The sequence below is a fragment of the Aspergillus sydowii genome, assembly GCF_001890705.1.
Source record: "Aspergillus sydowii CBS 593.65 unplaced genomic scaffold ASPSYscaffold_5, whole genome shotgun sequence".
Taxonomy (NCBI): domain Eukaryota; kingdom Fungi; phylum Ascomycota; class Eurotiomycetes; order Eurotiales; family Aspergillaceae; genus Aspergillus; species Aspergillus sydowii.
Window position 1 is genome coordinate 2,108,355 of NW_024467863.1, and position 24,769 is coordinate 2,133,123.

At 50.9% G+C, this 24,769-nt stretch overlaps 10 protein-coding genes across 10 annotated transcripts; 2 read left to right on the forward strand and 8 right to left on the reverse strand.

Annotated features, from left to right (window-relative positions):
- Nucleotides 1-393: 393 nt before the first annotated feature.
- ASPSYDRAFT_178520 (CFEM domain-containing protein) lies at nucleotides 394-2,540 on the forward strand. Its single transcript, XM_040843477.1, has 8 exons — nucleotides 394-621; nucleotides 667-802; nucleotides 851-1,029; nucleotides 1,075-1,111; nucleotides 1,161-1,228; nucleotides 1,276-1,658; nucleotides 1,728-1,795; nucleotides 1,897-2,540. The coding sequence occupies exons 1-8, from the start codon at nucleotides 598-600 to the stop codon at nucleotides 2,490-2,492; spliced, it is 1,491 nt and encodes a 496-aa protein (XP_040703018.1). The 5' UTR covers nucleotides 394-597; the 3' UTR covers nucleotides 2,493-2,540.
- A 67-nt stretch (nucleotides 2,541-2,607) lies between these two features.
- ASPSYDRAFT_132753 (NAD(P)/FAD-dependent oxidoreductase) lies at nucleotides 2,608-4,191 on the reverse strand (the record flags this gene model as incomplete). The annotated part of the gene is made up of 2 exons (XM_040840615.1): nucleotides 2,608-3,591; nucleotides 3,643-4,191. 2 exons carry the CDS (start codon nucleotides 4,189-4,191, stop codon nucleotides 2,608-2,610), a joined length of 1,533 nt encoding a protein of 510 aa, XP_040703019.1.
- Nucleotides 4,192-5,793: 1,602 nt separating this feature from the next.
- ASPSYDRAFT_1003871 (uncharacterized protein) lies at nucleotides 5,794-8,975 on the reverse strand. The gene is made up of 3 exons (XM_040839714.1): nucleotides 7,837-8,975; nucleotides 6,981-7,776; nucleotides 5,794-6,922 (listed from the first exon to the last, which is right to left on the reverse strand). Exons 1-3 carry the CDS (start codon nucleotides 8,900-8,902, stop codon nucleotides 6,007-6,009), a joined length of 2,778 nt encoding a protein of 925 aa, XP_040703020.1. The 5' UTR covers nucleotides 8,903-8,975; the 3' UTR covers nucleotides 5,794-6,006.
- Nucleotides 8,976-9,357: 382 nt separating this feature from the next.
- Nucleotides 9,358-11,161, reverse strand: ASPSYDRAFT_89927 (putative MFS transporter; the record flags this gene model as incomplete). The annotated part of the gene is made up of 5 exons (XM_040852247.1): nucleotides 9,358-9,881; nucleotides 9,949-10,426; nucleotides 10,486-10,530; nucleotides 10,582-10,774; nucleotides 10,833-11,161. 5 exons carry the CDS (start codon nucleotides 11,159-11,161, stop codon nucleotides 9,358-9,360), a joined length of 1,569 nt encoding a protein of 522 aa, XP_040703021.1.
- Nucleotides 11,162-11,743: 582 nt separating this feature from the next.
- Nucleotides 11,744-13,025, reverse strand: ASPSYDRAFT_45647 (uncharacterized protein). Its single transcript, XM_040847085.1, has 3 exons — nucleotides 12,480-13,025; nucleotides 12,311-12,428; nucleotides 11,744-12,266 (listed from the first exon to the last, which is right to left on the reverse strand). The coding sequence occupies exons 1-3, from the start codon at nucleotides 13,000-13,002 to the stop codon at nucleotides 11,816-11,818; spliced, it is 1,092 nt and encodes a 363-aa protein (XP_040703022.1). The 5' UTR covers nucleotides 13,003-13,025; the 3' UTR covers nucleotides 11,744-11,815.
- A 1,995-nt stretch (nucleotides 13,026-15,020) lies between these two features.
- On the reverse strand, nucleotides 15,021-16,904 carry ASPSYDRAFT_152251 (uncharacterized protein; the record flags this gene model as incomplete). Its single annotated transcript, XM_040842171.1, has 8 exons — nucleotides 15,021-15,230; nucleotides 15,315-15,549; nucleotides 15,617-15,682; nucleotides 15,731-15,831; nucleotides 15,887-16,150; nucleotides 16,203-16,461; nucleotides 16,508-16,726; nucleotides 16,777-16,904. The coding sequence occupies 8 exons, from the start codon at nucleotides 16,902-16,904 to the stop codon at nucleotides 15,021-15,023; spliced, it is 1,482 nt and encodes a 493-aa protein (XP_040703023.1).
- Nucleotides 16,905-17,273: 369 nt separating this feature from the next.
- On the reverse strand, nucleotides 17,274-18,680 carry ASPSYDRAFT_31830 (M20 family metallopeptidase; the record flags this gene model as incomplete). Its single annotated transcript, XM_040844914.1, has 4 exons — nucleotides 17,274-17,491; nucleotides 17,551-17,687; nucleotides 17,736-18,538; nucleotides 18,582-18,680. The coding sequence occupies 4 exons, from the start codon at nucleotides 18,678-18,680 to the stop codon at nucleotides 17,274-17,276; spliced, it is 1,257 nt and encodes a 418-aa protein (XP_040703024.1).
- Nucleotides 18,681-18,947: 267 nt separating this feature from the next.
- ASPSYDRAFT_203285 (uncharacterized protein) lies at nucleotides 18,948-21,006 on the forward strand. Its single transcript, XM_040843830.1, has 3 exons — nucleotides 18,948-19,077; nucleotides 19,126-20,408; nucleotides 20,462-21,006. The coding sequence occupies exons 1-3, from the start codon at nucleotides 19,011-19,013 to the stop codon at nucleotides 20,912-20,914; spliced, it is 1,803 nt and encodes a 600-aa protein (XP_040703025.1). The 5' UTR covers nucleotides 18,948-19,010; the 3' UTR covers nucleotides 20,915-21,006.
- A 182-nt stretch (nucleotides 21,007-21,188) lies between these two features.
- On the reverse strand, nucleotides 21,189-22,321 carry ASPSYDRAFT_178541 (pirin family protein). The gene has a single exon (XM_040843478.1). The coding sequence runs from the start codon at nucleotides 22,207-22,209 to the stop codon at nucleotides 21,340-21,342; it is 870 nt and encodes a 289-aa protein (XP_040703026.1). The 5' UTR covers nucleotides 22,210-22,321; the 3' UTR covers nucleotides 21,189-21,339.
- Nucleotides 22,322-22,679: 358 nt separating this feature from the next.
- On the reverse strand, nucleotides 22,680-24,159 carry ASPSYDRAFT_1177853 (uncharacterized protein). The gene has a single exon (XM_040840323.1). It carries the CDS (start codon nucleotides 24,102-24,104, stop codon nucleotides 22,728-22,730), a length of 1,377 nt encoding a protein of 458 aa, XP_040703027.1. The 5' UTR covers nucleotides 24,105-24,159; the 3' UTR covers nucleotides 22,680-22,727.
- Between the last annotated feature and the right edge of the window lie 610 nt (nucleotides 24,160-24,769).

A 24,769-nucleotide genomic window follows, 5' to 3' on the forward strand; every position in this document is an offset into this window, starting at 1 on the left:
TACAGGGAATAAGGACGCTATCGCCATTGCGGAGCTGGTGCACAAGCCAATTGTTTGCATGCAGGGGCGATAGTGCTCCTGCGGGATCAGCTAGTTCGCCCTGGCCTGCATATTCTGAGTCGAAAGCAGCAATTTTAACTTCCAGGCATTTCTGGCGAAGGCAACCAGGGGCAGACAATGAACCTAAATCTAGTGAACGATGCCCAGAGGTGTCAGTAACCAAAGCAGGACCAGAGCAGGAGGGAGATAGTCCAGATCCTGCCGGCCCGAGACGCATCAGATGCACCAACCAGCAGCCGCGGAAAACAGCCCTGTCAGGCAATTCGAGTCAATGCGGGGACTGCGCCATTCCTGTTGCTCTCCTGCGGAGTCCTTACTGTTCCAGGGAACATCGCCATGTCTGCAGTCGAGGGAGACTTGCAACTACAACAGTGAATCAACCTCAGCCCTCATTGCCGAGACGCAGAGGAACTGGTTCCACACTATGATCCTGATCCCCGCTTCCCCACGATCTATGCCAGGCTGACGCGAGTCATTTAACTGCCTGGGTCCGTCTCCCTCTGGCTTTTTGATCTCTGAAGTAGAGTTCATCCGGCAATGGATAGCCTTCCAGAGTGCGCTGTATGTCCCCTACGTGACTCACTAGCCAGAATACTAACCTCTCAGCTAACATGCCTCGTCGGGGCCATAAGCAACTCAACATGTTCCTTGACAAACTTCGCTTGTATCTGCGCTGATGCACAGTTAAATGCAGCGCTTGAGCCGTGTATTGCTTCAACCTGCACCGTCAAAGAAGCCCTAAGTGCGCATCCTACCTTATCATTCTTCACGGCATACTGACAATATCCAGTCGCGCAGAATTTCTCATATTCAACATGCGACTATCCTGCTATCGAGGATACAACGACGTTTCCGAAAGTAAATATAGCGGGAATCGTCGTTGCGATTATTTCAGTCGCCCTGCGGATAACGAATCGGGTTCTTGCGTGGCAGACGGGGTGGGATGATTATACCATCATCACAGCTTTGGTATGTCTCTCCATATTCAAGTTGACAGAAAGCTGACAATTGCAGTTCGTAGCGGTTGCCATTTCAGGTGTTGGGTTTCCACGTAAGTATTTCATCCACCATACCTGATACCTTAACTGTTAACAATCCAGTCCGCACATATGGTCTAGGGAAGAACATCTGGACCGTCCCCTTCCACCATATCAGTGAAACCATGAAGGTAAGCTAACCCTAACTTATATCCAACAGACAATACTGACAAGTCAGCTCTTCTTCGTCGAAGAAATCCTCTACGTCGTCTGCATCGCAACAATCAAATGCTCCATGCTCCTCCTCTACCTGCGCCTCTTCCCCAACAAACCTGTGCGTTTAGCAATCTATACAGCCCTGGGAGTCACAACACTCTGGGGAATCGGAAGTTTCTTCGCACAGGTCTTCTCCTGTTCACCCATGAGCTTTTACTGGAATCAATGGGACGGGGAACATGCAGGGAAATGCAGCAATCATAACGCGCTCCTGCTGGCTCATGCTATTATCAATATTGTTCTTGACGTTGTGGTTATTGCCCTGCCAATGCCTGTTTTATGGAAATTGCAGATGTCATGGGAGAAACGCACTGGGATGTGTCTCATGTTTGCCGTCGGTATTGTGTATGTCTCCCCATTTCACTATCACCATCTGCCTGCCGCATCCAGCGCTAATATCCATAATCCATCCAGGGTAACAGTAATAAGCGTCTTCCGCCTCGTCGAAGCAGTCGGCTTCAATAGCACAACGAACCCAACAAGTACCTCCTCTCAACCCTTCTTTCCCTTTTTTTTTTTTTTTTTTTTTTTTTTTTTTCATTCCATCGCCTAGCTATGATACCCCATACTAACGGCCTAATAGAAGACTTCGTTCCCGTAGGAATCTGGTCCCTGCTCGAAATCGACATCGGAATTTTATGCTCATGTATGCCCGGAATCCGCGCTTTGATTAAACGTCTCTACACGATGTTCTTCCGGAAACCTACGGGGTATACATACGGTTCTGGATCTGGGTCAGGCTACGGCTCGCGACGGAAACCGAGCGGTGGTGGGTCGAGTTCCCGTGAGCAACGCTCTGGCTCGGCGCGTCAGTTCTCGTCCAAGTCGGATAATTGGAATCTTGAATCTGGTGGGGGACAGTTTATTCGGCTGGAAGAGGTTGAAGCTGGTGAGTTCGATCGTGATGGTGATCGAGATGGCGATGGTGCGTGGCCGTTGCGCGAAGGCCCGCCGGTTCCAAGAAAAGATTCGTTTGGACATCGAGGGAGCCCTAGGAATCTTGCACCCCCAGAGCAGGGATGGCACTCGCAATACCCCTCTAGTCCAGGTCTGACCCGGCTATGGCCGCCGCCGCTTGTACCGCAAAGTAGAGAGGGGAGTTTGTTTTCGCTAAAGCCCAGCACGTCCAGGGCGAATTCGGCGCATTTTACGTGGTTTCGAGACGGGGATTCTTCGTAGCGTTCTGTACATATAGTGGATATATTTACAATGACTCAGTGAGCGCAGTATTTGCGTAACTCGTAAAGACAACTATGGTGGGTTAATTTCACTACCCATTTACTAAGGTCTATATCTAATTAGCAGTGAGATACTCATCAACCAGTGTCTGGTCCTCATAGGTATAGACCTGCAGCAGCCGATTCAAAAAGTCCGGGGCATGCATTGTGTTCAATCGTGGATGAGTGATGTAATAGCAAGCAGGAAGGCGGTTTTCGACGAATTCGCCCGCAATCATAGCAACGAGGCCCTCGCCCATAAGCCAGCATTTGTCCAGGCCCCGGCCGTTGCAGCCCGCAGCAATCCACTGTCGGTTGTTGCGTGTGTATGTATTCGGCACTGGGATGACCCCAACAAGAGGCAGGAGGTCGGCTGTGTAGCCAACGCATTGAGACCACAGCGAGACAGTGTCTGGCCTATATGTTCCATCGGAGGGTTCGTCGGCTGATGATGTAGCAAGGTCAACCCAGTCCTCCAGTCTCTCAACAGGCTCCCTGAAAAGTCGGTGCATTCGCTCACGGTGATCATTCTTTGATAATTGCAGGGCCTCCACTCCACCTACGGGTAAAAGGCCACCCACAGTCTGCGGTCCTCCTGCAACGTGGTACCCCAGAGAGGCCTGATCCTGAACTACCGAGTACTGACCTGGTGTGAAAGTGCCGGCGTTGTAGTCGACAGTCGGCCTTTGGACTAACCTCCAGGCGTACGCACTAGAGTCATCCGGCGGGAGTGGACTGAGCCCCTCTACTGACATGGGATGATTTACAGGGAAGAGCTTCCCTCGTAGTCCAAAGTTATGATGTGCCGCCCAGCCATTGGAGCAGTGTATCACCGAAGATGCCCACACATAGCCGCGGTTGGTGTACAACACGTACGGGAACTCATGGGGACCGGATCTGTACTCGATCCTGTGAACGGCCGTATGGGTCTGGAGGGAGAACCCCTGCTGGTGCTCAATCGACATTTTGTTGAACAGAGCAACGACGAGTGCTGCGGGATTGAGCGTCGCCCCAGGGCCCTCGACAGCTCCCCGGGTTCCAGTGATACGGAATCGATATTCCTAGAAGTGCCATTAGTGCAGCGCTTGATTGTACGTTGGAGGATGACAAACCGTTCCAGCCTCTCCGGCATTTCTCTCCGTAAACTGATTGCCCAACTGTGCAAACATCTTTCGAAACGCAGGGTCCCAGCGTCGAAATAGATTCCGGGCGTCCGGAGTCATCAAATTGGTTATCATTTTGACGCGACGAAACTGGACTTTTTCCTGATCCTCTGGAGTAAGTCTCGCAGCAAGCTCGCTCAATCGTTGTAGGTTTCTGTGTGAAAGGGCAACGGCCTCATTGGCATTCCGCACCCCAACTTTTTGCACCAGTTCACCCCAGTCCATCGCCGTTGCAGGTGCAACCTGGCCATGTGTGATTGCAGTAGCACCGCTGGCAACATCTCCGGCTTCGAGGACCATGACGGAGTCATTTTTGAAGGAGTCGTGGTTGAGCATGGTGTGGGCGACGCTGCATCCTGTGAGTCCTGCTCCGATGATCGCGTACTTGACCTTCGGAATGGACGACGCGTCTATCCGTGGCCCGTTGCGCTCCGGTGCAGGGAACACTGGTCTTTCGAAGCCAGTTTGGCAAACTGCGTTCGCTTCTCCTGGGTCCATTCTCTGACGCTTCGGTATGTGGGCGAAGACATTGTCTGGACGGAAGAGTGGTAATATAACGTATATCAATAAGTAGCAATATATATCTGATTCCGCGTAATAAAAGAATGTGTGATAGCTAACGGACTTATGAACTGTCAGAATGTAAAAATGTGGGAGATTCTTAGTATCCTGTTGTTTGATGGTAGATGGGCAGGAGCCCCGACAGACGACGCTGGGAAGTCGCGGTCATCGTGCAGATGTCAATTACAGTACGTAAAATACATCATGAGCCTCCTCATTGAGTATTGCGGTTGGTCTTATGCTATTTATTAATATATGTACGCAGCCTGGGACTACAAAAAGGAGCTGTATCCTGGTTGAAGATTTACGATTAGGGCTATATACCGCTTCTTGTGCCGTTCCTCAAGACTGGCCCAGGCGATTGAGACTCATTATTCCGCCTGCAACAGCTGTAAAATCTCTGGCAACCAGGACTGTTTTACGAGCTCCAATGTGTCCTCGTCAGCTAGGTCGCAGGACGCACCTTTCTCCAGTAGGCGCTTCATGGCTGTGGCAGATCTGGATTTCACTGCGTGACGGAATGCAGTCTGCCCGTAAGAGTCTACATCGTTTGGATCACATCCATGTTCGATGAGAAGTTCGAGAAAACGGCCATCCTCTTTTCCTGCCGCGTCGGCCAGGAGCGTGATCTTTTTTGGAACGTCGGCGGCGGTGGTCTCCTGCAGCAGCAGCCTCGCTATCTCATAGTGCCCCTTTGATACAGCATAATGGATGGGAGCTTCCCCATCCATAGTAGAGAATGTTGGATCATGGCCCCTCGAAAGTAACAGCCGTACTAGCTCGATGTGCCCATTAAAGGCCGCAGTCGAGAGCAATGATGCTCTATGCGCGAACCGTTTGGCTTTGAAACGAGCGCCAACATCCAGCAGGGCTTTCGTGACTCCCAGGTGTCCTTCTTGGACAGCCCAGTATATGATATATTCATACTGGCCCTTCGCGTCAGGATGAATCCTTCCCGCCCGGATCAACTGTGTGATTTTTTCCAATTCGTCGCTTGATACTTTTTCTAGAAGCTGCTCTTCATCAGTACCATAATATTCCTGGTCCCTTTGCTGATGGGTCAAGAGCATCCGGACAATGGAAACCGCTCCGCACCCAGCAGCTTCATATAGCGCCGATCGGCCGAATTTGTCCAAGGCAAGGCTGTCTGCTTTTGGCGGCTGTAATAACATTCGGACGACATCCTCGTGGTTACCTCGTGCAGCATACTGTAGTGGTGTTCCCCCATAGTCATCTCCCTGGCGTGGGTCGGCGCCGTGCTGTAGTAGAAGGAACACGGCTTCTGTGTCTCCTCGTTGAGATGCACATAACAGCGGCGTTTCGCCATATTTCACTTTTTTGTCCACAGCCACTCTTCCCGTATCGAGCAGGATTTTCATTGCGTCAACATTGCCATGGGAAGTTGCAACATAGAGTGGGGTATGCCCTGTAATGTCAACAGGATCGAGCACGAGATTGTCGTGCGCAACAGGACTGGTCTGAACGAGTAGAGCGATAATGCTTGTTCTGTTGTCGGAACAGACATGATGGACTTCGCTGCGTCCCCAGGAGTTAGTGCTTATTCTATAGGCTATACATGCATAATGTAATGCAGTGCGTCTCATGGAGTCAACCGCGTTCAGGTCCACGCGAGTGTCGGCCAAGAGTGTGGCAACAGCATCCTCGTGGCCATATTTACAAGCCATCATCAACGGCGACATTAGCGGTGTGTCGGGTAGTTGCACTGGGATACCAAAATAAGTTTCAACCCCGTCACGGGCAAGAGCTGGAATACATACTGCTCGATCGAATCTTGGGCGACGGCGCCACAGGAGCCAGCGCATTAACTTTAACATTCTTCTCCTTGAGCAAGCGACGGACAGTTTTTGCACTACCAGCTCTGGCTGCCCATACCAGGGAACTGCCAGATATGCCATCTTCGGCATTTACATCCCATCCGTCATTCAGCAGCTCTGCGATAATTTCATCGAGATCGAGAGCTGCAGCAACATGAAACGGCGAGATGTCCAATCCCTTGTCCGCTGGTGACAAAAGCTCGTTGGCGAAGGCATTAATCCTCCCGCGGTGTATCAGAAAGTGCATGATCTCACTATCTAACTGTGACGAAGTGTGCCGAAGATGGTACGCCAGGTTGTGTACAGCATAGGTGTAAAGGTAATATGTTAGAGCCCTGTGAAAATATTCTGTCCACTCTTCCCCATCAAACACGTTCAATGACAGATATTGTAAACACGTTTTCGCAATGTAAAGCTTCGCGTCCGGGAACCATCTTCCCAAGGAGCCTTCAAGGTATTGTTGCGCAGTATAATGGACCAGCTTAAAAGTGCGACTCATTTCATCCCATGTGACAAGCCCAACGCACACGCTCAGAATGTGGTCAACGTCTGGCATGCCAGTCTCATAAATGACAGTATCTGTGGGTCTGAGTGCCAGTGCGTGCTGCAGCTCCTTCGTCTCCAGCGGTCTGGTGGCATAGGTAATCCATGCCAATGCCTTCTTCGCGATTTCTTTGTTACTTTCCTGCTGACGGTCAATGCGGTCCATTGCTGCGGAGAATGCTTCTTCATATGCGTCAGACCCCTGCCGGAGCGTTGCAATGGCATCTTCGATGTCCCGATGTATCCTGAGGTGGCTCGCACGGTCAAGGTAGAGCTGGGCCAGTAGAAACCTGCCACACTGTTAGCACCTTTCAACTTTCTGTCATGTACAAGGTAGCCTGGACCAACATTCCATCCACTGCCTGGGTGATCTTTGCCTTGATCAGCTGCTGAAGCACCTCCGGCTGCCGTGCAAGGCCGTCTGACTTTCGTATCCTATCGGCGATATATGTTTCAACGTCTTCATCCCTGGCTCTGATTTCCAGCAACTTTGCTTTGCGAGATCTCATTACATCAACTACATCCGGGTTCGGGCGGCCGGTGATCATGATTCTGAGCTTCGAATTGGCCTGAATAGTGTTGAGGTCACCTAGGAATGTCTGCCGCGTACTGTTGGAGGACGGACATTCATCGATAGCATCCACCACCAGGAACACTTTCTTCCACTCACTCAAAGCGGACTGTAAGGTGGAAATATAGTCTCTTAATGGCGGCTTGCTGTTTCGGAGGCCGTACAATTCATACAGCGACCGGACTGGTTTTGCCAGTGGCAACCTGTGCGCAGCGAGCTGTCGCAGGATAATGGCAACAAGCTCGGTGACGTTATTATATTTGATCCGGTAGTCGAAGTATAAAAAGCAAACTGCAACCGCCGGGTCTTGCTGACACTCTCTTCGTAGAAAGTCGATGGCGAGCGTGCTGATCATGGTCTTGCCTGCTCCGGGCATACCGGGACAAAATAGAAGCGGTTCGTCCCCGTTGACAAAGTCCTTGAACTCGCTCGAGCTCAGGAACCAGTCCCCTGTGTCCGGTTGGAGGCGGTTGAGATAGTCGACATGTCGAGACTCCAAGGTTTCCTTACTTATCCAGTCAAGCACTTTGATCTCTTCCACGCCGTGCTCGGGGGGCCTGACTGTTCCATGCCCTACGAGAATAGTAAATAACTGTCAGTATCCTGCTCCGACGATGCGGATAATAAACTAACCGAGAGTTCCTGTATGCTTCACATTCAAGGGAACATAAGACATCAGTAGCTTAACGTAGCCAGCTGCGGATGCCGCAGCATACGACTGCCAGTCATCGTTCTTGTGGCAGTCTGCATAGTCGGAAATTCCTCGAACAACAAGACCGCTGAAGTTGTTCATAACACCAGCTGCTTCCATGTCGAAGCATATGGCGTCGAACTTCTCCCGTATCTCCTCCCTGAAGGCCCGGTCTCTGCACAAGGTGTTTCCTGATGCAATCGTCCCATAATGTATCATCGCATCGCCGTGGGGACGGTCAGGGCGAGATCGTGCCACAGTAACATTTTTGTTACCAGTGCAGTTGCTACCAAGTAAACATGGCTCACATAGTTGATCAGTCATGCTTGCTCGGTAGGCGAAATGCCCCTTGTCCGGGTGGTTCTGTATCATGTCATCGATATACTGGTTAATCCTTGACGACCTGTCCTCATTATCCGCTCTGAGTCGTTGGATGGCAGCCAGAAGTATCCTCGATGGCTTATCCTGATGTCCTGTACTCAGCACTCTGTCTCCGTCGTACTTCTTCCTCATCTCGTAGTCAACAACACTTGTGCCAACTACAACGTCGCCGAGTCGGATATCTCGAATGAAATCCCCAGCAAAAAAAGGTATACCGGCACCGATCCCAACGAAGAAACCAATCTTTAAGCTAGGAAAGGTGGTCCACATTGCCCCTACGAGATTAGCCGCAGAGGACGTTCCATATACACTCGCTGGGAGGCATGCGATCACAACGTTGAACTCGTGGATGCGACCGAGGGTGTACGCATTATGGTCGCCATTCGGCTGTGTCCGAGGTTCGCCGTGTGTTTCGTCCAGCATACCTTTTGCTGCTGCTAACTCGACGCTCAGAGCGCACACCCACCCTACTGTATATGTTTCGTTGGGATATATCGAAGTTGATCGCTCGCAGCTTCGATCAAGGCGCGGATAAGGCTCTTCTGCCTGCGGTGTAGCCTCGCTGACAATTTCCCCTCGCTTGTCCCCTCCGGAGTCTGCGCTGCGCGTTCTCTTTCGTTTCGGCATAGTGAGCAGACCCCAAAGTTGATTGTCCCCCAGCAATTGCTATTAACGATTGTTTAAAGTTTATTGGGTCACATCTAAGCCGGTAGGGAAGTTCTCAATTTAACAATTGCCGCCCGTCAGCTCCCAGCTGTGGCGCATGCGTCGCATTGCTTTTTCCTGCTGGGCGACTTTGCGCAGCGATGTGCCAGCTAACCTATCAGGAGCAGCTATTACAGGGCTGTGCAACGCAAAGTATTGTGTTCCAGCCTCTCTCCGGTATGTCTTCCCGACCAAGCTGTGGGTTTTATATATCGGCTGTAATATATGGGCAATATGGTCTCCTTAAAAAAAGCAAATTGATGATAAGATGTTAAGATACCGACCCCGAAGCTGCAATTCCTTGCTTAACAATATGTAATAGATCTTTCCTAATATTATATATACCTCCTTAACTATACTCCGTAACTGTCCAACAATCACGCCGTCTTAAAGTGCACCGGCCCAGCCCACCTCCTCAACCCTTTGCCAAACACCCCCAGAAACACAACCATCAAAAACGCAAACCCTACAATCCCCGTCATAGTCCCAAACTGCCTCTTCGCACCCTGCTTCTCAGCCCACTCCACCATAAAATAACTAACAATGAACCCCCCGCACGTCCGCCCAAAGTTAATCCACGCCGCCACCTCCCCGCTCGCTTCGGGATAGCTGTCAAGAACGTATGCGTTCACTGCAACTGTCACAATCATGATCCCGAACACGTACAGACCCCACCCCAGTGCGGTGAGCATGTAATGGTATCCTTCTTCCAGCGCGAAGCCGAGCAGAACTAATCCCGGGACCATAAACGGGAATGCGATGTAGATAGCCAGCAACCGGGCTTCGGGTTCGAGACGCCCGTTGTTTCGCTTTGCGTATAGTGTTGCGACGAGGTCGTGGATCCAGTGGCCTGCTACCTCGCCGAGGATGGCTGCGACGACGGGGGTGAAGTAGAAGAAGCCTGTTGTCGTCAGTATATACATATATACATATATATATAACTTGTGGTAGGTAGGGTTGTCACGCACCGATCTGCTTCGGCCCAAAGCCATACAACGGCCCAACGAATATCGACAACGTCGTGTTAACCCCGACGACCCACGCAAAGGTAAGCATGTAGTAGATCATAGACAGAAACATGACCGGCTTAACCAAGACCTGCAACGGCCTCATCACCGCATCAAGCGGCGTGTTAATAATATACCCCGTCTGCCGCTGCTGAATCCCCAGCATGCGCTTCCACCGCGGCGCATTGGGAACCAGTTCAAACTGTGTATTCTTGCGATCGTAGTAGGTTTCCTCCACGAAAAGCGCGATCGCGATTAAACACAGTCCCGTCTCGATCGCGTATACACCAAACGCCCACTGCCAGATCTGGGTACTTGTTATGAACGCGGCGAGCATCGGGCCCATGTATGGCGAGAGGACGATGAAGGCGGACCAGATGTTGATTTTGCGGGCTTGCTCGTGGAAGAAGAACATGTCTTTGATGAACATGAGGCCGCCCTATTGCTTTTATTAGCTTGTCTGCGTCTGCGTATTTGGAAGTATTAGGAGGTACGTACGCCCTGTGCGACGGTCGAGAAGAACCCGTTAAGAATGCGCGCGGCCTATACACCTGTCAGATATATAAGGAACTCAGGCGGGATAGAGGTAAATACCATAAACGACTCGAACGACTGCGCAGCAGCACACCAGATCGCCGTCGCCAGCGCAAGCACAAAAAACCAGAAGAGTACTGGAAACCGGCCAAAGTACGCCGAGAGCGCAACGACAAACGGGCCACCAGCTCCGAGCATAAACACGTTTCCGACTTGCGAGTGGTTGACGTGGTCTTCAGTCATATTCCACTCCCTGAGCAGAGTTAGTCACAATATAAAGGGGAAAGTCGGGGATCAAGGTTGGAACATACGCTGCCTGGGGAATCAGCGTGACAGCACCAGTGGCGCTTCCATAGTCCGGTAAAAATGCCGCCGCAGAGATGATAATGAGGATCAAGTGTTTTCTAAATGAAGACCAGTTTAAAGGATCGTTGGGCGATTCACTCGGCTGTGGGATGAGGACTGTCTTGCCGTCGGGCGTCGTTTTCAGACCTTCTTGCTGTGCGAGAGATGTATCCAGGACATATCCTTCGCGCTCGCCGAGCTGTTCCAGATCAATTGGTTTATTGTCCTTGCCTGCATCGGAAAATGACATAGACGTGTGGTGATCCGGGCTCAGGGGTCCTTTTTCGATGTCCATGTTGGAAAGAGGACGTTGCACAATGCAGGTTGAAAATGGAACAGGATGCGACATGAAACATTGACAGAGGCTGACCCCGGGAATAAGATAAATATTTAGACTTCAGGGATTGGGGATTTCCGGGCTCGTCGGTAGATTTTACGACGCAGTTGCCGGTCTGTGCGGGGAGGAGGCGAGTCGAGTTGGAGACAAGAAGTACTTTGAGTACACTGACAGCCCTAGACAGTACGAGAAACGCGGCTAGACAGGGCGCAGAGTTCAGTGTCTAGTTGGTGGTCTCCCTGATCGGAGTTCCCACATTCCTATGGGGGTCATTGCAGGTCTTTCCCACGGGCCGTTGTGGACATTCTGGGGTCGGAAATCCAGAGGACTCGTGGAAGAGCTGCATTGTCAGCACCGCGTAATTATTACTATGCAGGGTTGCTCCAATAACAAGCCACAGAATACGTGAACGGAAATTCAGCGCGGCGACGATCTCGAGACTAAGCTAGCGCTGAAGGGAGACTGATGCTGCTCACTAACCAGTGACTCAGGGCTCGGATCGCCGTCTCAAATGGACAAATCTCCGTGAATTATATGTAGAGTGCGTATATTTCAGGTATCTTTAGCGCAAAATATTCATAAACCGTTACATTCATCACACTAATCTACTGCTCACACCGATTCCTCCCCCGTCCGCTCAGGATCCAGTTCAACTCCGTTCTGGACATGGATATCAGTAGTCAATAGAATCCCCTCCCGTGTTTCCTCCGGTAGAATAATCGGTTCCTCATCGCTATCCCCATTGTTCGTCCAAACATACGCCTCGCGCGGGCCCTTTCCGCCGCTGGCAAATGGGCCGGGAATACGAGGTTTGCCCGACTGTCCGCTGTGAGTCCGAGTCTGAGTCTGGCAGGGCTTGTTATTCGAGCTGCTTCGCCTGGTGGTTCGTCGCCGGACGACGATGTTGAATAGCGGTGTTAAGGTCGGAATACACGCGGCTAGTATTATGAGGTATTGCTCGACTGCGATCCAGATTGTGAGGTCGACGGTGTCCCAGGGGTAGTCGGTTCGGCCAGACAGGGCAGCGAGGTTCACGGTTTTTACTATGGCAGCGACCATGGCGCTATCTTGTTAGTTGGGAAGGGTAATCTGTGTTTTGGCACTTACATCACTCCTAGTGACAGCACAAAACCCAGCCCGATTTTGACCTTGATTGCGATTTGCAGCGGGCCTATGGTGAACAGAGGATAGATGGCAAGTAGCAAGTCGGAAAGCGCCGATGCCGCTGCAGCTGTCAGCTAGATAACAGATAACAGATAATAGGAGCGCAACATACAGCCCTGGAAAAAAGCATAGTCCTTCTGAACATTCGGATCCCAACACGACCCTTCGACGTCCGAATCCCACAGTCTGGCAGTCGGCGTGCACTGCCCATAGATCGTGTACACGCAGACCACATTTATAATAGTCAGGACTGTAATACCAGTCCACATCGCCGGACGGTGATGTTTAGCCCGCTGGCTAATCCGAAGCATAAACAACGCAACGGACACCTTTCCCCAGTTCGTGGACATCACATGAAAACCCTGCGACAGCCAGTTGTACTTGGTTGACTGGATCTGCTGGTACGCCGACAAGTCGATTGCATGGCGACCGGTACCGTAGTAGGAAGCTATAGTAGCGAGGGCTGTGTTGATGGTCGCACAAAGCAAGGCAAGAATGATGAACGGGTCATCCCAGCCCCAGGACTTGATTATCCGGATACGTACCCAGGCGCGGAGGACGACCAGGATCGCAGAGAAACCAAAGAGCGGCCATGAGACGGCCAGTATCACCCAGCCACGATCGGGAGTCGACATGATTGTGCAACGTACTGCTTGACCGTGGTGGAAGAGGTGGTCGTCGCGATATTAAAGTAAGCATGGCTCTGAACATTCATCACTGCCGTTGCCCAACTGTTCGAGTGCTCTCGATTGGCTTGCGAGGCGTATAGCCCTGGGAGGTAAGCGCAGCAATACGCCGTGCAGCTGTGCAGGGATCAGCGATTTCCATATTCGGGCATCGGGGCTGAGTGAGCGCGTCCAGCTGGAAATGGAGCCGGCCCCAGGTGTAGAAAAAGCAAAAGCACTCTAATACTGCAAGACGGCGTAACAGGAAGAAACCACCGTCAGATCCACCAGACAACTGGCGTTCGATGGTCCGGTCCGGGTCGATCCCGTCCATCGATCAGGGAACTAGAGAGTGAACTAGAGGCACGGTCTTCCACACATCTGGCGCAGACCGACATTCACCCGTGGACTGCTATGCGAGGGCGGCTGGATGAGCCAGTAAAAGTCGCAATATCATGCGGAATCCCCAGCTGTTGGGCGTGGTGGTCTATCACTGGCCCAGACGTGAAACATCGCGAAAAGTTAATCTGACATGGCCATCAGATGCCCCGTGCAGAGTCCACTCGCAGCTAATTTTCTAGAGCACTTCCATTGCTCCATTATTTTCCGATCTTCTTTGCCCTGATCGAGTTACTGTCACGCCTTCTTATGCATACGGTGATTTCCCAATGACGACAACCTTCGCTCAGACTTCCAAACAAAGCAACTGTGAGCAATCCACGTTCAGCCTGCATACGAGCCTCTACCACCAGAAATACAAACCTGCACACTGGGAACCCCATAGACGGAACCCAGCGCGGACCTGTGGAATCCCGGTCGCCAATGGGTCCCCAAGCCCGCGGAATTGTGCCAGCAGCCGCGCAGTCCAGCGCAATCTAAGGGAACACGCAGCCCACCAGACGCTCGGATATCTAGATGTCCCAGGCGAATTCCCCTCCAGCGGTGAAGTCCTGCACGCGCACCGCCATGTCGACGAAATACCGTGCTCTGTTAACGTCTGCGATATACCGAGCCGAGGACGAAGAACATGTTCAATGCTACCCTCAGTCCAGCTGGATTGTCCCCGTTTCCCAATGCAGGTAAACACTCGCCAATGATCGACGCCAAGTTTAAGCACAGCCTACGCAGCAGCTCGCACGCTAGAAGTACCGAGTCTAGCAAGCTCAGAGAGTCGACGTTCTGGATCATTGACTGGATGAGTATCTAGGTTTCAACGAACTTAGTTAAATCCCTCCATATACCCAATAGAGCACGGAGCACTGCAAGGGTACCGATTGACTGGTCCTGTGCTGCACAGGTACAGATCGGCCAATGGGGATCATTATTTTCCATCATATCATATGTAGTATCGGCTGTCGGCTCTATGTATCTCGATTTGCAGTTTCCTTTGACGGGGGAATGTAATTGTCTTTGCGTATCCGCATGCCCTCCACCGAACCAGGGAACTGGGATCTGGAGTTTGCTCAGGCCAGGGGCTGCCCTTTTCCCCGGACAGGAATGTATGCGAATGCAGGATGATTTCTCTGCTGCTTTGTAATATTGTAATATGTTTGGCTGCCATATCCTGATTTTCTTCATGGTTAAAGACCTGCCTTGAACGCTATGCTCAAACAGGCTTTCAGAGCCTCTTCACATGTTCTCTACCGGTATATCGCCACTGGGGCCCTCTGCAATGCATTGTTCCTTTATAGTAGTATCTCCGTTAAGCTTCGAGAGCCAAACGGCTTCTTGCTCGTTGATCAGGTTCTGCGCTGTAAAGCATTATATCGAGAAAGTAGTTCTGTATTTGCCAACTTCTGAGTACATTATCCTACTTGGGCCATTGCTTCCTATGTATTTCCATTAACTTCAAGATACACTGGCCTAGTGCTCGGCTTGGAAATATTATGCTGAATTTAATCTTCTGTGACTTCTATGCTACTTCTACGTAGTGAACCGGCTCCTCATAATCCAACCACACCAGCAAAACAAGTAATGAAAACAAGTTGTTAGAAAACATATCGGAAAGCAGGATTTTTCAGATCCGTGACATCCGCCAGCCCCCCGTTCCTTGCTGTACCCTGGATATGGCTTTGTCCTCCAGATCCAGCTCCAGCAGCTCTATCCCTTTTCATATTCTCCACGCGTAAATAAATAAGCAACCCGATACAATCAGCCACCACAACCGCAAGACAAACCAGGATCGACTGCAGGCCACTCTATAAACACCAAGCAATTAGCCTCCCATCCCCTGTAGCACACCAATTAAAGTAGAATACTGGTGTACTGGGTAGAGTACAAACCTGATACCGCGGCGCCTCACTCTCAAAGAAAAGCTGCGGGCCAATGACATTCCCGGCGCAGTACATGACGAAGTAGATCGCGTTGACGGTCGAGCGTTTCGTGAACCCGCCAATGTTGGACGTTATCATTGCCATTGTCACGGGCATTGCGGCGGAGTATGTGCCCATCAGGATGATTCCGACGTAGCGCGAGGCGATTGCGGATGTCCCGTAGACGAGGGCGGTGCCGATTATACTGTTAATTAACGTTGGTTAGAGAATTCAGAAAATGCTTGAGGGGGCGGGGAGGGAGGGGAGTGTACCTGAGGATGGTAGTGGATATGCAGGCTATGAGACGACTGTTGCGGACTTTGGAAGCTACGATTGATCTGGTGGCTATTAGTTGTGTATGGAGGACGTTGGGGAAGGTGACGTACGATCCCAGGACAAGTATGAAGAGAACCACGCCCGGCGGGATACCGAGGAGGAGAGTGTGGAATGTATTATACCCAAAGCCTTTCAGAATGAGACCCGAGAACTGCAGATTGCATTAGTAAATGGTTCCTGAGAGAAGAGACTATGGGTAGTGCTACGGTGGTGAATCCTCCATTTGGGATATTTGCTGCCAAAATATATAAAGCCAGCATGTACGTCTTTGGGTCGATGAACGCTTCCACGATTTGCTCCCTGTTAATCTTGTTTGTCTTATAGCCCGCCTTATTGGATCGAAGTCGAGAAAGCGCAATTTCACGTTCTTCATCGGTCAGGAAGGAGGCGTTGGTCGGGGAGTCTGGAAGTCGGAAGAGCATAAGGATACCCCAGAGGAAAGTCACCAGGCCAAAGATTATGAAGAGCCACTATACAATGTGAGCCATGCTCAAGGTAAAGCTGGCAGCAGGGGAAATGTACCTTCCATGGCGTAAGAGCTCCATCTATTTGCCATATTCCAACAGCAATCAGGTTGCCAAAAATCAGGGAGATCGAGTTGCCACAGAACCAGACCCCGTGGCGCAGGGGCTGCTCTGAAGCGCGGTACCAAAGGGATGTTATAAGACTGAAGCCAGGAGAGATACTAGCTTCTGTACAACCCAGAAAGAAGCGAACGATCATAATTCCGGTGAAATTCGTTGTTGCGGCGTGGCAAGCGAGGATCACGGACCAGATTATACTATCTGATATTAGTTGACGTCGGTAGAGCCGGGGTAGAAAATTACAAATTCGTAGCGAGATATTTCCCAAGTGAAAACTTGACAAGGAGCATCGAGGCAATCGGGCTGAAAAAGAGGTATCCTAGATAGAAGATACTGGACGACCAGCTGTACTGCGATCCCACCAGATGCAGATCCTCTCTGATCCCCATGAGTGAGGTGTAGTTCAGAGCCTGTTTGTCGAGGAATGCCATCATGTAGGCGAACAGCATTAGAGGGAGTAGCCTATCTGGTTAGCAGGCACGGCAATATATCATTAGTGGGAATGGACATACATTAGGTCGACTTTGCGTACGAGTTGTTTCTCTGCATCTGGAGAGAAGACAGGCTCCGACTGGAGCTCTCCTAGTTCGAAGCCTGGCTGATCAAATTCAGCCGACTTCTTTTCATCTGTATCTGTCATCGTGAACTTGGGAAGAATAGCAGTTAATGTGATAGCATTAGGAAGAACGAACTGCCACTCTCCTACAGTGACATCGTATTTATACAAGTCCTCTCCCGTATAAGATGACTTTCTTCTCCGCGCCAGATATCGCTTAACTATAATAAGCGAAGCACTAACATCCTCTGCACCTTCAATCATTGGCTGTGTCGGCAACGCTAAATAGGGTTCCATTTCCCCAGGTTTAACCAGTGGACTCTGGAGTATAGAAGTAGAGCTATTTACCATTCAATCATCTACAAGTTGTGCAGCTGCCGCGTCACCAATTTTAGTGGAGGCATCCGAGGCTTGTGGAAAGAGTACCATTTAACTATCATGACTACTAGAATTTTACTGCTCCTTCAGGAAATCTGCCTTGACCTGCTCGGCAAACTTCGCATCGTCCAGAATCCGGCACCCAACAATGGCCATCCCCGCCGCGCAACTCATTGCTCGTTTATACGACTCCAACGATCCTGCCCCTGCTGTAAACTGCGGAGTGTGGTTGACGCCATCGGCCGGGATGGCGAAAATGCCGTGGAATCCTGGAACGACATACGACACATTTCCTACAAAATTATTAGCGATACCGATCTTGACGATCATTTTAAGAATGGTCAGGGCGCACCCATATCTGTGGAACCGCCGCCAAAGCCCTCGCGCGGTGGAGTGGTGAACGCGGCCTCCTGGCCCATTGCGCGCAAGGCGGACACGTAGCTGTCGCAAATGGGCGTGTTTGTCATCAAGTCTGCGTACGAAGGGCCCCTGAACTGGATTTAGTGCTGAAGCAATCATATTTGCAATGTAACGTACCACTCGAACTCAACTTTACATCCAGTTGCCATTGCGGCGCTTTCGAAGCACTTGATGATCTTCTCCGTGAGAGGCTTCAATGTCTTGACGGTCGGGGACCGAATATAGTAATTCACAGAGGCAGACATGGGAATGACATTTGGGCGGTCTCCGCCGTTGACTATAACACCATGGACCTTCTGCGATGGCAGCAGTTGTTGTCTGAGCAGCGAGATATTGACATACGCTGCTACCACCGCATCCAGCGCATTTATACCCTCCCACGGCGCAGCGGCAGCATGAGCGGGCTTGCCAGTAAAAGTCACCGTGACCTTGTCGTTGGCAAGATATCCTCCAGTGGTAGTCGTCGCGACACTCAGGAGATCAGGGTACTCCGGCGCCACGGGCATAGGGTGAACCATAAGACAGGCGTCGACGTCCTTATACGCGCCGTTGTCGATAAGTCGGACCTTACCACCGCCAGATTCCTCAGCTGGTGTACCAATCAAGCGAGCAGTAAACCCTTTACCACCGGATACAGCTTTCATTGCCTCACAAGTTGCGATGAATGCAGCAATTGAACTCGTTGTGATGAGGTTGTGCCCACAGGCATGGCCGATTCCTGGCAGTGCATCGTATTCTGCGTTGAATGCCACGACGCGGCCTCCACCGTTGCCGTGTCTATATTCAATCTCGAACGCCGTTTGCAGATCATAAGCCTGTCGGCGAATACTGTAGTTGTCATCGCCGAGGGCTTCGAAGAAGTCGCAGATGTTCTTGTGAGCCTCGTGTTCTTCGTATGCCAGTTCCGGATTCGACCAGATCTGGGGAGTTAGCAATGTCAATATAAAACAGTGAACTACTTACCTTCTGGTTTATCGCTTGCAATTTCGCATCATATCGTTTCAGACAGTCTTGGACTGCTTCGATAAAGCGCTGTTCTGGTACTTGGACGGTCTGAGTCATTGTGAATATGGCTGGGCATGTGCTACTGAAGCAGCGTCAAAGAAGTGGCTTAAATAGAAGAATCGGGCGCTTTCCGCATTTCCGTACTCCATATCGGCAATCTCGCCAGAGTCGACGAGATGCATGATGGATGCCATGCCTTGTTACGCGAGATGGGAAAGGCTTATACAGCCGACGCAGCCAATCAGAGCGCGGCCCTCGGCTCCCCAGATTTGGTTCAGTCCAGTCCGAGTTGGAGACTTCGATCACTTCGACATCCCCGCTCCTGATCTCTTCACCCGGACGAGACTTCCTGTAATCACTTAATTTCTTCTAGCTTTGTATCGAACGATGAATACACAGCAAGTCGCAGCATACGAGGCGAACAGGAAGCCTGGCAAGACCCGCTCAAAAACTGGTAAGAGTCTCTCCGGTAGACATCGAGCTCGCAACTGACTTCATGCAGGCTGCCGCACGTGTCGTATTCGCAAGGTCAAGTGCGACGAAGAGAAGCTCCGCATTGGAGGCCAGTCAGAGCCACACTGCCGACGTTGCTCGGCAGCTCGCATCCGCTGCGAATGGCAGGGACCCGTTCCCCGGAAGAAACCAGTAAAGATAAAGGCACGGCGTACCGGTAGTGGAGGTGGTCAAAGCACGCAGTCTCAGGGTCCTCTTGTCCCGGTTTCAAGGGATCAGACATCCCCGTCAGCCCCGTCAGCCCCGGTTTCAATATCGCTGCATCCGATATGCAGCTCGGGAAATTCCCTGCAGGCGGCCAATTCCCTGACTTTATCGCCCTTTGATCGTCTTTGTTTAGATTACCTCCAGGACTCAGCGCTTGTTATCGCTCTTGGAAAGCATTGGCCCTGGTCTACGATATCCTATGCGTATCAAAGGATTGCCGTGAAACAGCCTATGCTGATGAGTGCGATTCTGGCCAGTACAGCAAGCGAAATCCACCAGTCTCGATTGCATGACCAAGAACGTCTCAGCCTCCCTCCGGCCACGGATTCTTCCGAAATTGACGGTAGAGTGCATTATGGTCGCGCCCTGTCTGGCCTTCGCGAGGCCTTGAAAAGTAATGAAAGATCGGCCGAAAAGGTTGAGGCCATCTTCATCACTCTATGGCTACTAATAGACTACGAGAACCGCTTTGGAAATGGGGCAGATGCTATCAATATCCATATCCGCGGAATTCATAGCCTCCTCGTCGACCATGTCGTCCCATCGTTGAAGAATGGGGATCGCCCCAAAGCAATAGATTTTGAGTCCGAGACGGACGCCACTCTACCGTCCGATCCCTGCTCGAAGGGAGTTGACCAGTTTCTAACTGTCCGAGCTCCAATCGGTAAGAGAGACTCGATTCGTGGCGACCTTCGCCAGACGGCTGTGCCTCTATTCTTATTATGGACACTCTACTTTTACACGCCAGCGATATTCAGGGGCCCTGGCGGCGCGACGATAGACAATAGCCTGTGTCATTTGTTCCTCCACGGGGAGACGGGGATTGATGGTTTGACCTTGGAGGATCTGTATAGGATCAGTCGGCAGTCACCATCTAGGTTTTGGGGAGATACATATCCCACAGCAGCAAAGCTGGACGACCTGGAAAATCTGCCGGGGCTGAGATTATACCATCACAGCCATGTACTCCAGTTCAGGATTGGTGAATTATTCAAAAACAGCCCATCAGGTTTGGAAGAGCAAAGCTATGCTGGCATCGTCGACCAGATCATCAGTATATCAGAGGTACATCCTTCCAGGCCAAACCACCATCTCGGCTACTGAATTGGCACGCACAGGAATACGACGTCGTCCTCTCCTCCACCAAAACCGCCCAATCCTGCGACGTCGGCAGCGACGGCCGCCGCGTCATGGAAACAATGTACTGGGCATCCATCGCCTTCTACGGCACAATCGTCTACTTCTATCTCTGCTTAAGAAACACACCGATTTCCCCGACCTCTCGACTAATATCCCTCGAAGCAGCCGTCTCGCATGTCTTGGAACTATCGCTAAGGCTCCACCGCAGTAGACCACGTCTGATGGTGCGGATCCCCTGGCAGCTTTTCCTTGCGGGCATTGCAACACCCGATCGTATTTACCAGGATTGGGTCTCCATCCGCTTGCGGGAGCTGGGATGTTATGGGAGGAACTTTTCCCGGTTGAGTGACCGGTTTGATCAGATTATTCGCGGTGGTGATCCCCTGGGCTCTGTGGGATACTTGGGGACGTTGCAGGGAGCGTTGACTTAGCGTCAACCAGGTGTATACTTCTATATACGTATCTTGTTACATACAATAAGGACCTTTGAAATGCCGATATGTCTACGCAGTATGATCAGCGCATTAAACTTCACCTTTAAACATGCCTGCTTGTAATGCTGCACACCCCGGTGATGGGGTTGAGGCCAGACATCCCTCTCATTCCTCTACACGCGTGCAAAAGCTACCTGATATAATACTATTACAATTGTTTCTACTCGGTAACCATGATCCAATGAAGGTAGAATCGGTAGGACGAGGCATTCTCCAGAAATATGAACTGTAAGACCCGTTCCTCAACTTGGGCCCTGTAGAAGACCGTAGAGTGAATCTCATACTAGGAATACTACAATGTATTCTCTAGATAACATGTACTAAACTGTTTTAAATGTATTATTCTAACAATGTGGAAACCACTAATCACTGTCCAATACAATAACCTCCGCCTCTGCTTCCCCAACGCTCTCCACACCAAGTACATCGCCTGCATTGACCCCAGTGATGAACGCACCATCTCCTTCCTCTAACACTGAATCCTCTCTCCGATCCAGACGGATCTTCGCCTTCCCACCCTTGGTCATAGGCAAATGCACATAAACATTGCGCTTCTTCTTCTTAGACACAACATCAGACCCAGCACCAACGCTCCACTCAAACCGCCCCTGCGGTGCAATAATCCCAGCACCCATAACAAAGTCCGCATGAATAGGAATCGTCTCCGCAATGGCCGGAACAGCCTCCATCTCCTCCTTAGCCGTCGCCTCAGGCCCCGCCCTAAGCGGCGACAAAATCGGCACAAACCTTTCCCGCTTCGCAGCCTCGTCGAATGTCCGCGTGTGGTAATTCGGCTTCAGCCCATACCTCCACGGCAAGGCCCAGATCTGCAGGAAATGAACGGGCTTGCTACTCGACTCATTCTGCTCGGAGTGCGCAATCCCTGTTCCCCCTGTGGTGAACTGGACGTCTCCCCGCTTCATGCGGTAGAAGGACTTGCCCTGCTCGCCCTCTGCGCCCTTCCGCACCATGCTATCCCGGTGCGTCAGCTCGCCGCTCAGGACGTAGCTGAAGATCTCGGCATCGCGGTGCGGGTGTGCCGGGAAGCCGTTCCGGGCTGCGACGCGGTCTTCGTTCAGTACGCGCAGGCTGCCGAAGTTCGTGAAGCGGTGGTCGTAGTAGCTGGCGAAGCTGAATGTGTGGAAGGATTTGAGCCAGCCGCCGTGTTCGGCGTAGCCGCGGTCGGCGGAGCGGCGGGCGATGATTTTGGCGTGGGAGAGGGGTTTTGACATTTTTCCTTTTTTTTTTTTTTGCGTTTAGCTTTTGGATATCCTTGTTTGAATGTGTCTTTTTGAATAGATTGTGCCTTGATCGACTGTGTCTGGCGGGCTTATATACATTTTAGATGAGTGGGTCCTGCTGCTTTTTATAAGCATCGGATAAGCATGAGTGATGGACCAGTACGGGCTGGGGCTGTGAAGAACCTTCCAAATAGACGAGATCTGATTGGTTAAGTCGGCATAATTCTGAGCTAATCTCCTCCCTCCTGTAAATCAAATCCTTTCTAATAATCAAGTAAGAATGACGTACCTCAGCCAGCGGTCGGCATAACTTGAGTAACGCTTTGGTTATGCAGCTGAGTAATTCTACACTAAATAGTGAGTTATGAACTAGTGCAAGCAACTATACCTCACTCGCTAACATCTATTGTTGTAGTACCCGCTGCATGCATTGAAGGCACTTAGAAAGGTTTGTGGACCTTCTTGAGGTGATATGCTATCTACTTCTATTATTACTAAAATAGCTATGGCTATGAGACCGAACCAGGACGTTTCCAAACAATAAACCTATCGAAAGAGATGTTAAGCTGACGTGCTGGTCCACCGGCCACGAGATCGCGTGTATTATAGAAAATGAATTCTTGGGACCCTATATCAAGCGGTTCTGTCTCTGGTGACGGGCTAAACGTCGGAGCTTTGCAGGGATGGATATGCTGCTCTATAAACCATTGCACAACGTCATGTCGCCTCTCTGTACTGGGAACGATCTCACAAGCAATCAAGTGCAAATTCTCCAGCCCGACGTAATAGCACCACCCGAGCATCAGTTCCTTGAATGTCTCGATCTTCACGGCGAAGTTCTTTAATACGAGCTTCTGCATCTGGGTATATTCGGGAAGTAACAGATTGACAGCGACCTCCTTCTTTAGTAGCGACAGCTCCAACTCCCGCAAGCCCAGGGAGCTGACAGCTTCAAGTAGCTGATTGGTATGATCCTCCCAGCCATCCTTCCGATTATCCAAGCTGAGGCTGAGGTGCTGGAGCGACTCTAGAGGATGGTATGGCTGTCCTGCCAATGCAGTAGCGCCCGGAGAAGGAACAATGTTAACCTTGCGCATCCACGAGCTGTGGTTGATCCCATGAAATGTCAGCATCTCGGAGGTTGCCTCGACCAGGAAGCGCTTCGGACTATGCTTGAGAACGCCCATCGCCACCAAGAACAGTATCGGTGATCGATATAGTGCAGACATGTAACGACCGATTTCCAATTGGGGAATCCAATCTTGGTCTTCAACTTCGCGCCTCATATAGACCATTGCCCAGTTCATTGTCCTGATAACCATGCCAAAGTTGGGAGGCGTCTCCATGGGGGCTGTGATAGGAGGAAGGGGGCCAGCTCCTAATTCCATCCAGCTCCTCATTGCAGGAGACTCATACAGCCGTTCATTGTGTGGTAAGGGGCGAACCAAGCATCCCATCAACTCGGTGAAGACAACAGTGTTTAGCTTGGGGAACACGTCAAAGAGCTTCAGCAATATTGCGAAGTCAATGCCCTTTCGGGCGTCGTCTGACCAGGAACCCATGATCCTCTCCAGAGTGTATCGATTGAGGGGATCCGGTAAGAATCGACGCTCATTGATAGGTGGTCCAGGAGTGATATCCCAAACTAGCTCTTTGACGCACTCCCGGAGATGACTGGCGGAGAGTCGGTGAATGACACGGATGTCCCGACCTGCGCAGGAGATGTACGCCCTTGAGAAGAGGTCCGACTGCCAGGGGACAAGAAGGCTGAGGATTCTGCAGGTTAGACGAAGGGACTTGAGCTCCTTGCGGTAGAGGAAGCTGAGGATGGGCTCCGTGCATTCTGGGATGTGTAGGATCGAGTAAATAGGCGTTCCATGGTTCATTTTAATGATATAAACTAGGAAGATTGGTTTAGAATAGCTAGAATAAACGATAGTGCTGGACAAATTCCATGGTCTTGCCGTATCGCCCTAAGAGTATAGAGATGGAAAGATCCATTCCGGCCATGGTATTCTGAGAAATAGGAAGGAGCGATCGACGTCGACAAGTATCTTTGGAAACAGATATGGTATCGACTGCTATGGTATACAGAACTGCGGTAAATCATATGGTAGATTGCTGGTGCTGGTCGTCATCAACAGATTTAACATTCGGGTTACAATGTCCATCGAGATGTCTATTCCCACGTTCCCACGATATAACGATGATTATAGAAATACCATAACAAATACGAGCTCGAGAAATACGAAGGTGATATGGCCCACCGTGTAGTATTAATTGTAATCATGGTGATTAAGTGTATACTTATTCGTGGCCCGGAGTTTGCTTACGGTATAGTTAGACATTATTCCCCATATCAAAATATATTACCAAGAAAGACCCCCCCGCAAAGTCTAGAGCGGTCTGTTATTAGCCACTGGTAAGAATTTATAAGAATGTGGAAAGCTGACAGCCACTGCATAACCCAATGACATCAGACTCCGGCCATCCGAACTTTGCGTATAAAAGCGTCATCTCCGCGATGAAGCAGACAGCAAATGCCTCTCAT

Bases quoted from the DNA above. Each gene is read 5' to 3' on its own strand.
- ASPSYDRAFT_178520 (XM_040843477.1), top strand. From the start codon at position 598: ATGGATAGCCTTCCAGAGTGCGCT. The intron at 803-850 runs GTGCGCATCCTA...GACAATATCCAG, and splicing joins CACCGTCAAAGAAGCCCTAA to TCGCGCAGAATTTCTCATAT. The intron at 1,796-1,896 runs GTACCTCCTCTC...ACGGCCTAATAG, and splicing joins TAGCACAACGAACCCAACAA to AAGACTTCGTTCCCGTAGGA.
- ASPSYDRAFT_1003871 (XM_040839714.1), bottom strand. From the start codon at position 8,902: ATGCCGAAACGAAAGAGAACGCGCAGCGCAGACTCCGGAGGGGACAAG. The intron at 7,777-7,836 runs GTTAGTTTATTA...CTATTCTCGTAG, and splicing joins GAAGCATACAGGAACTCTCG to GGCATGGAACAGTCAGGCCC. The intron at 6,923-6,980 runs GTTGGTCCAGGC...ACAGTGTGGCAG, and splicing joins ACCCAGGCAGTGGATGGAAT to GTTTCTACTGGCCCAGCTCT.
- ASPSYDRAFT_45647 (XM_040847085.1), bottom strand. From the start codon at position 13,002: ATGTCGACTCCCGATCGTGGCTGGGTGATACTGGCCGTCTCATGGCCG. The intron at 12,429-12,479 runs GTATGTTGCGCT...TGACAGCTGCAG, and splicing joins CTATGCTTTTTTCCAGGGCT to CGGCATCGGCGCTTTCCGAC. The intron at 12,267-12,310 runs GTAAGTGCCAAA...CTAACAAGATAG, and splicing joins GTGCTGTCACTAGGAGTGAT to CGCCATGGTCGCTGCCATAG.
- ASPSYDRAFT_203285 (XM_040843830.1), top strand. From the start codon at position 19,011: ATGAATACACAGCAAGTCGCAGCATACGAGGCGAACAGGAAGCCTGGC. The intron at 19,078-19,125 runs GTAAGAGTCTCT...GACTTCATGCAG, and splicing joins CAAGACCCGCTCAAAAACTG to GCTGCCGCACGTGTCGTATT. The intron at 20,409-20,461 runs GTACATCCTTCC...TGGCACGCACAG, and splicing joins AGATCATCAGTATATCAGAG to GAATACGACGTCGTCCTCTC.
- ASPSYDRAFT_178541 (XM_040843478.1), bottom strand. From the start codon at position 22,209: ATGTCAAAACCCCTCTCCCACGCCAAAATCATCGCCCGCCGCTCCGCC.
- ASPSYDRAFT_1177853 (XM_040840323.1), bottom strand. From the start codon at position 24,104: ATGAACCATGGAACGCCTATTTACTCGATCCTACACATCCCAGAATGC.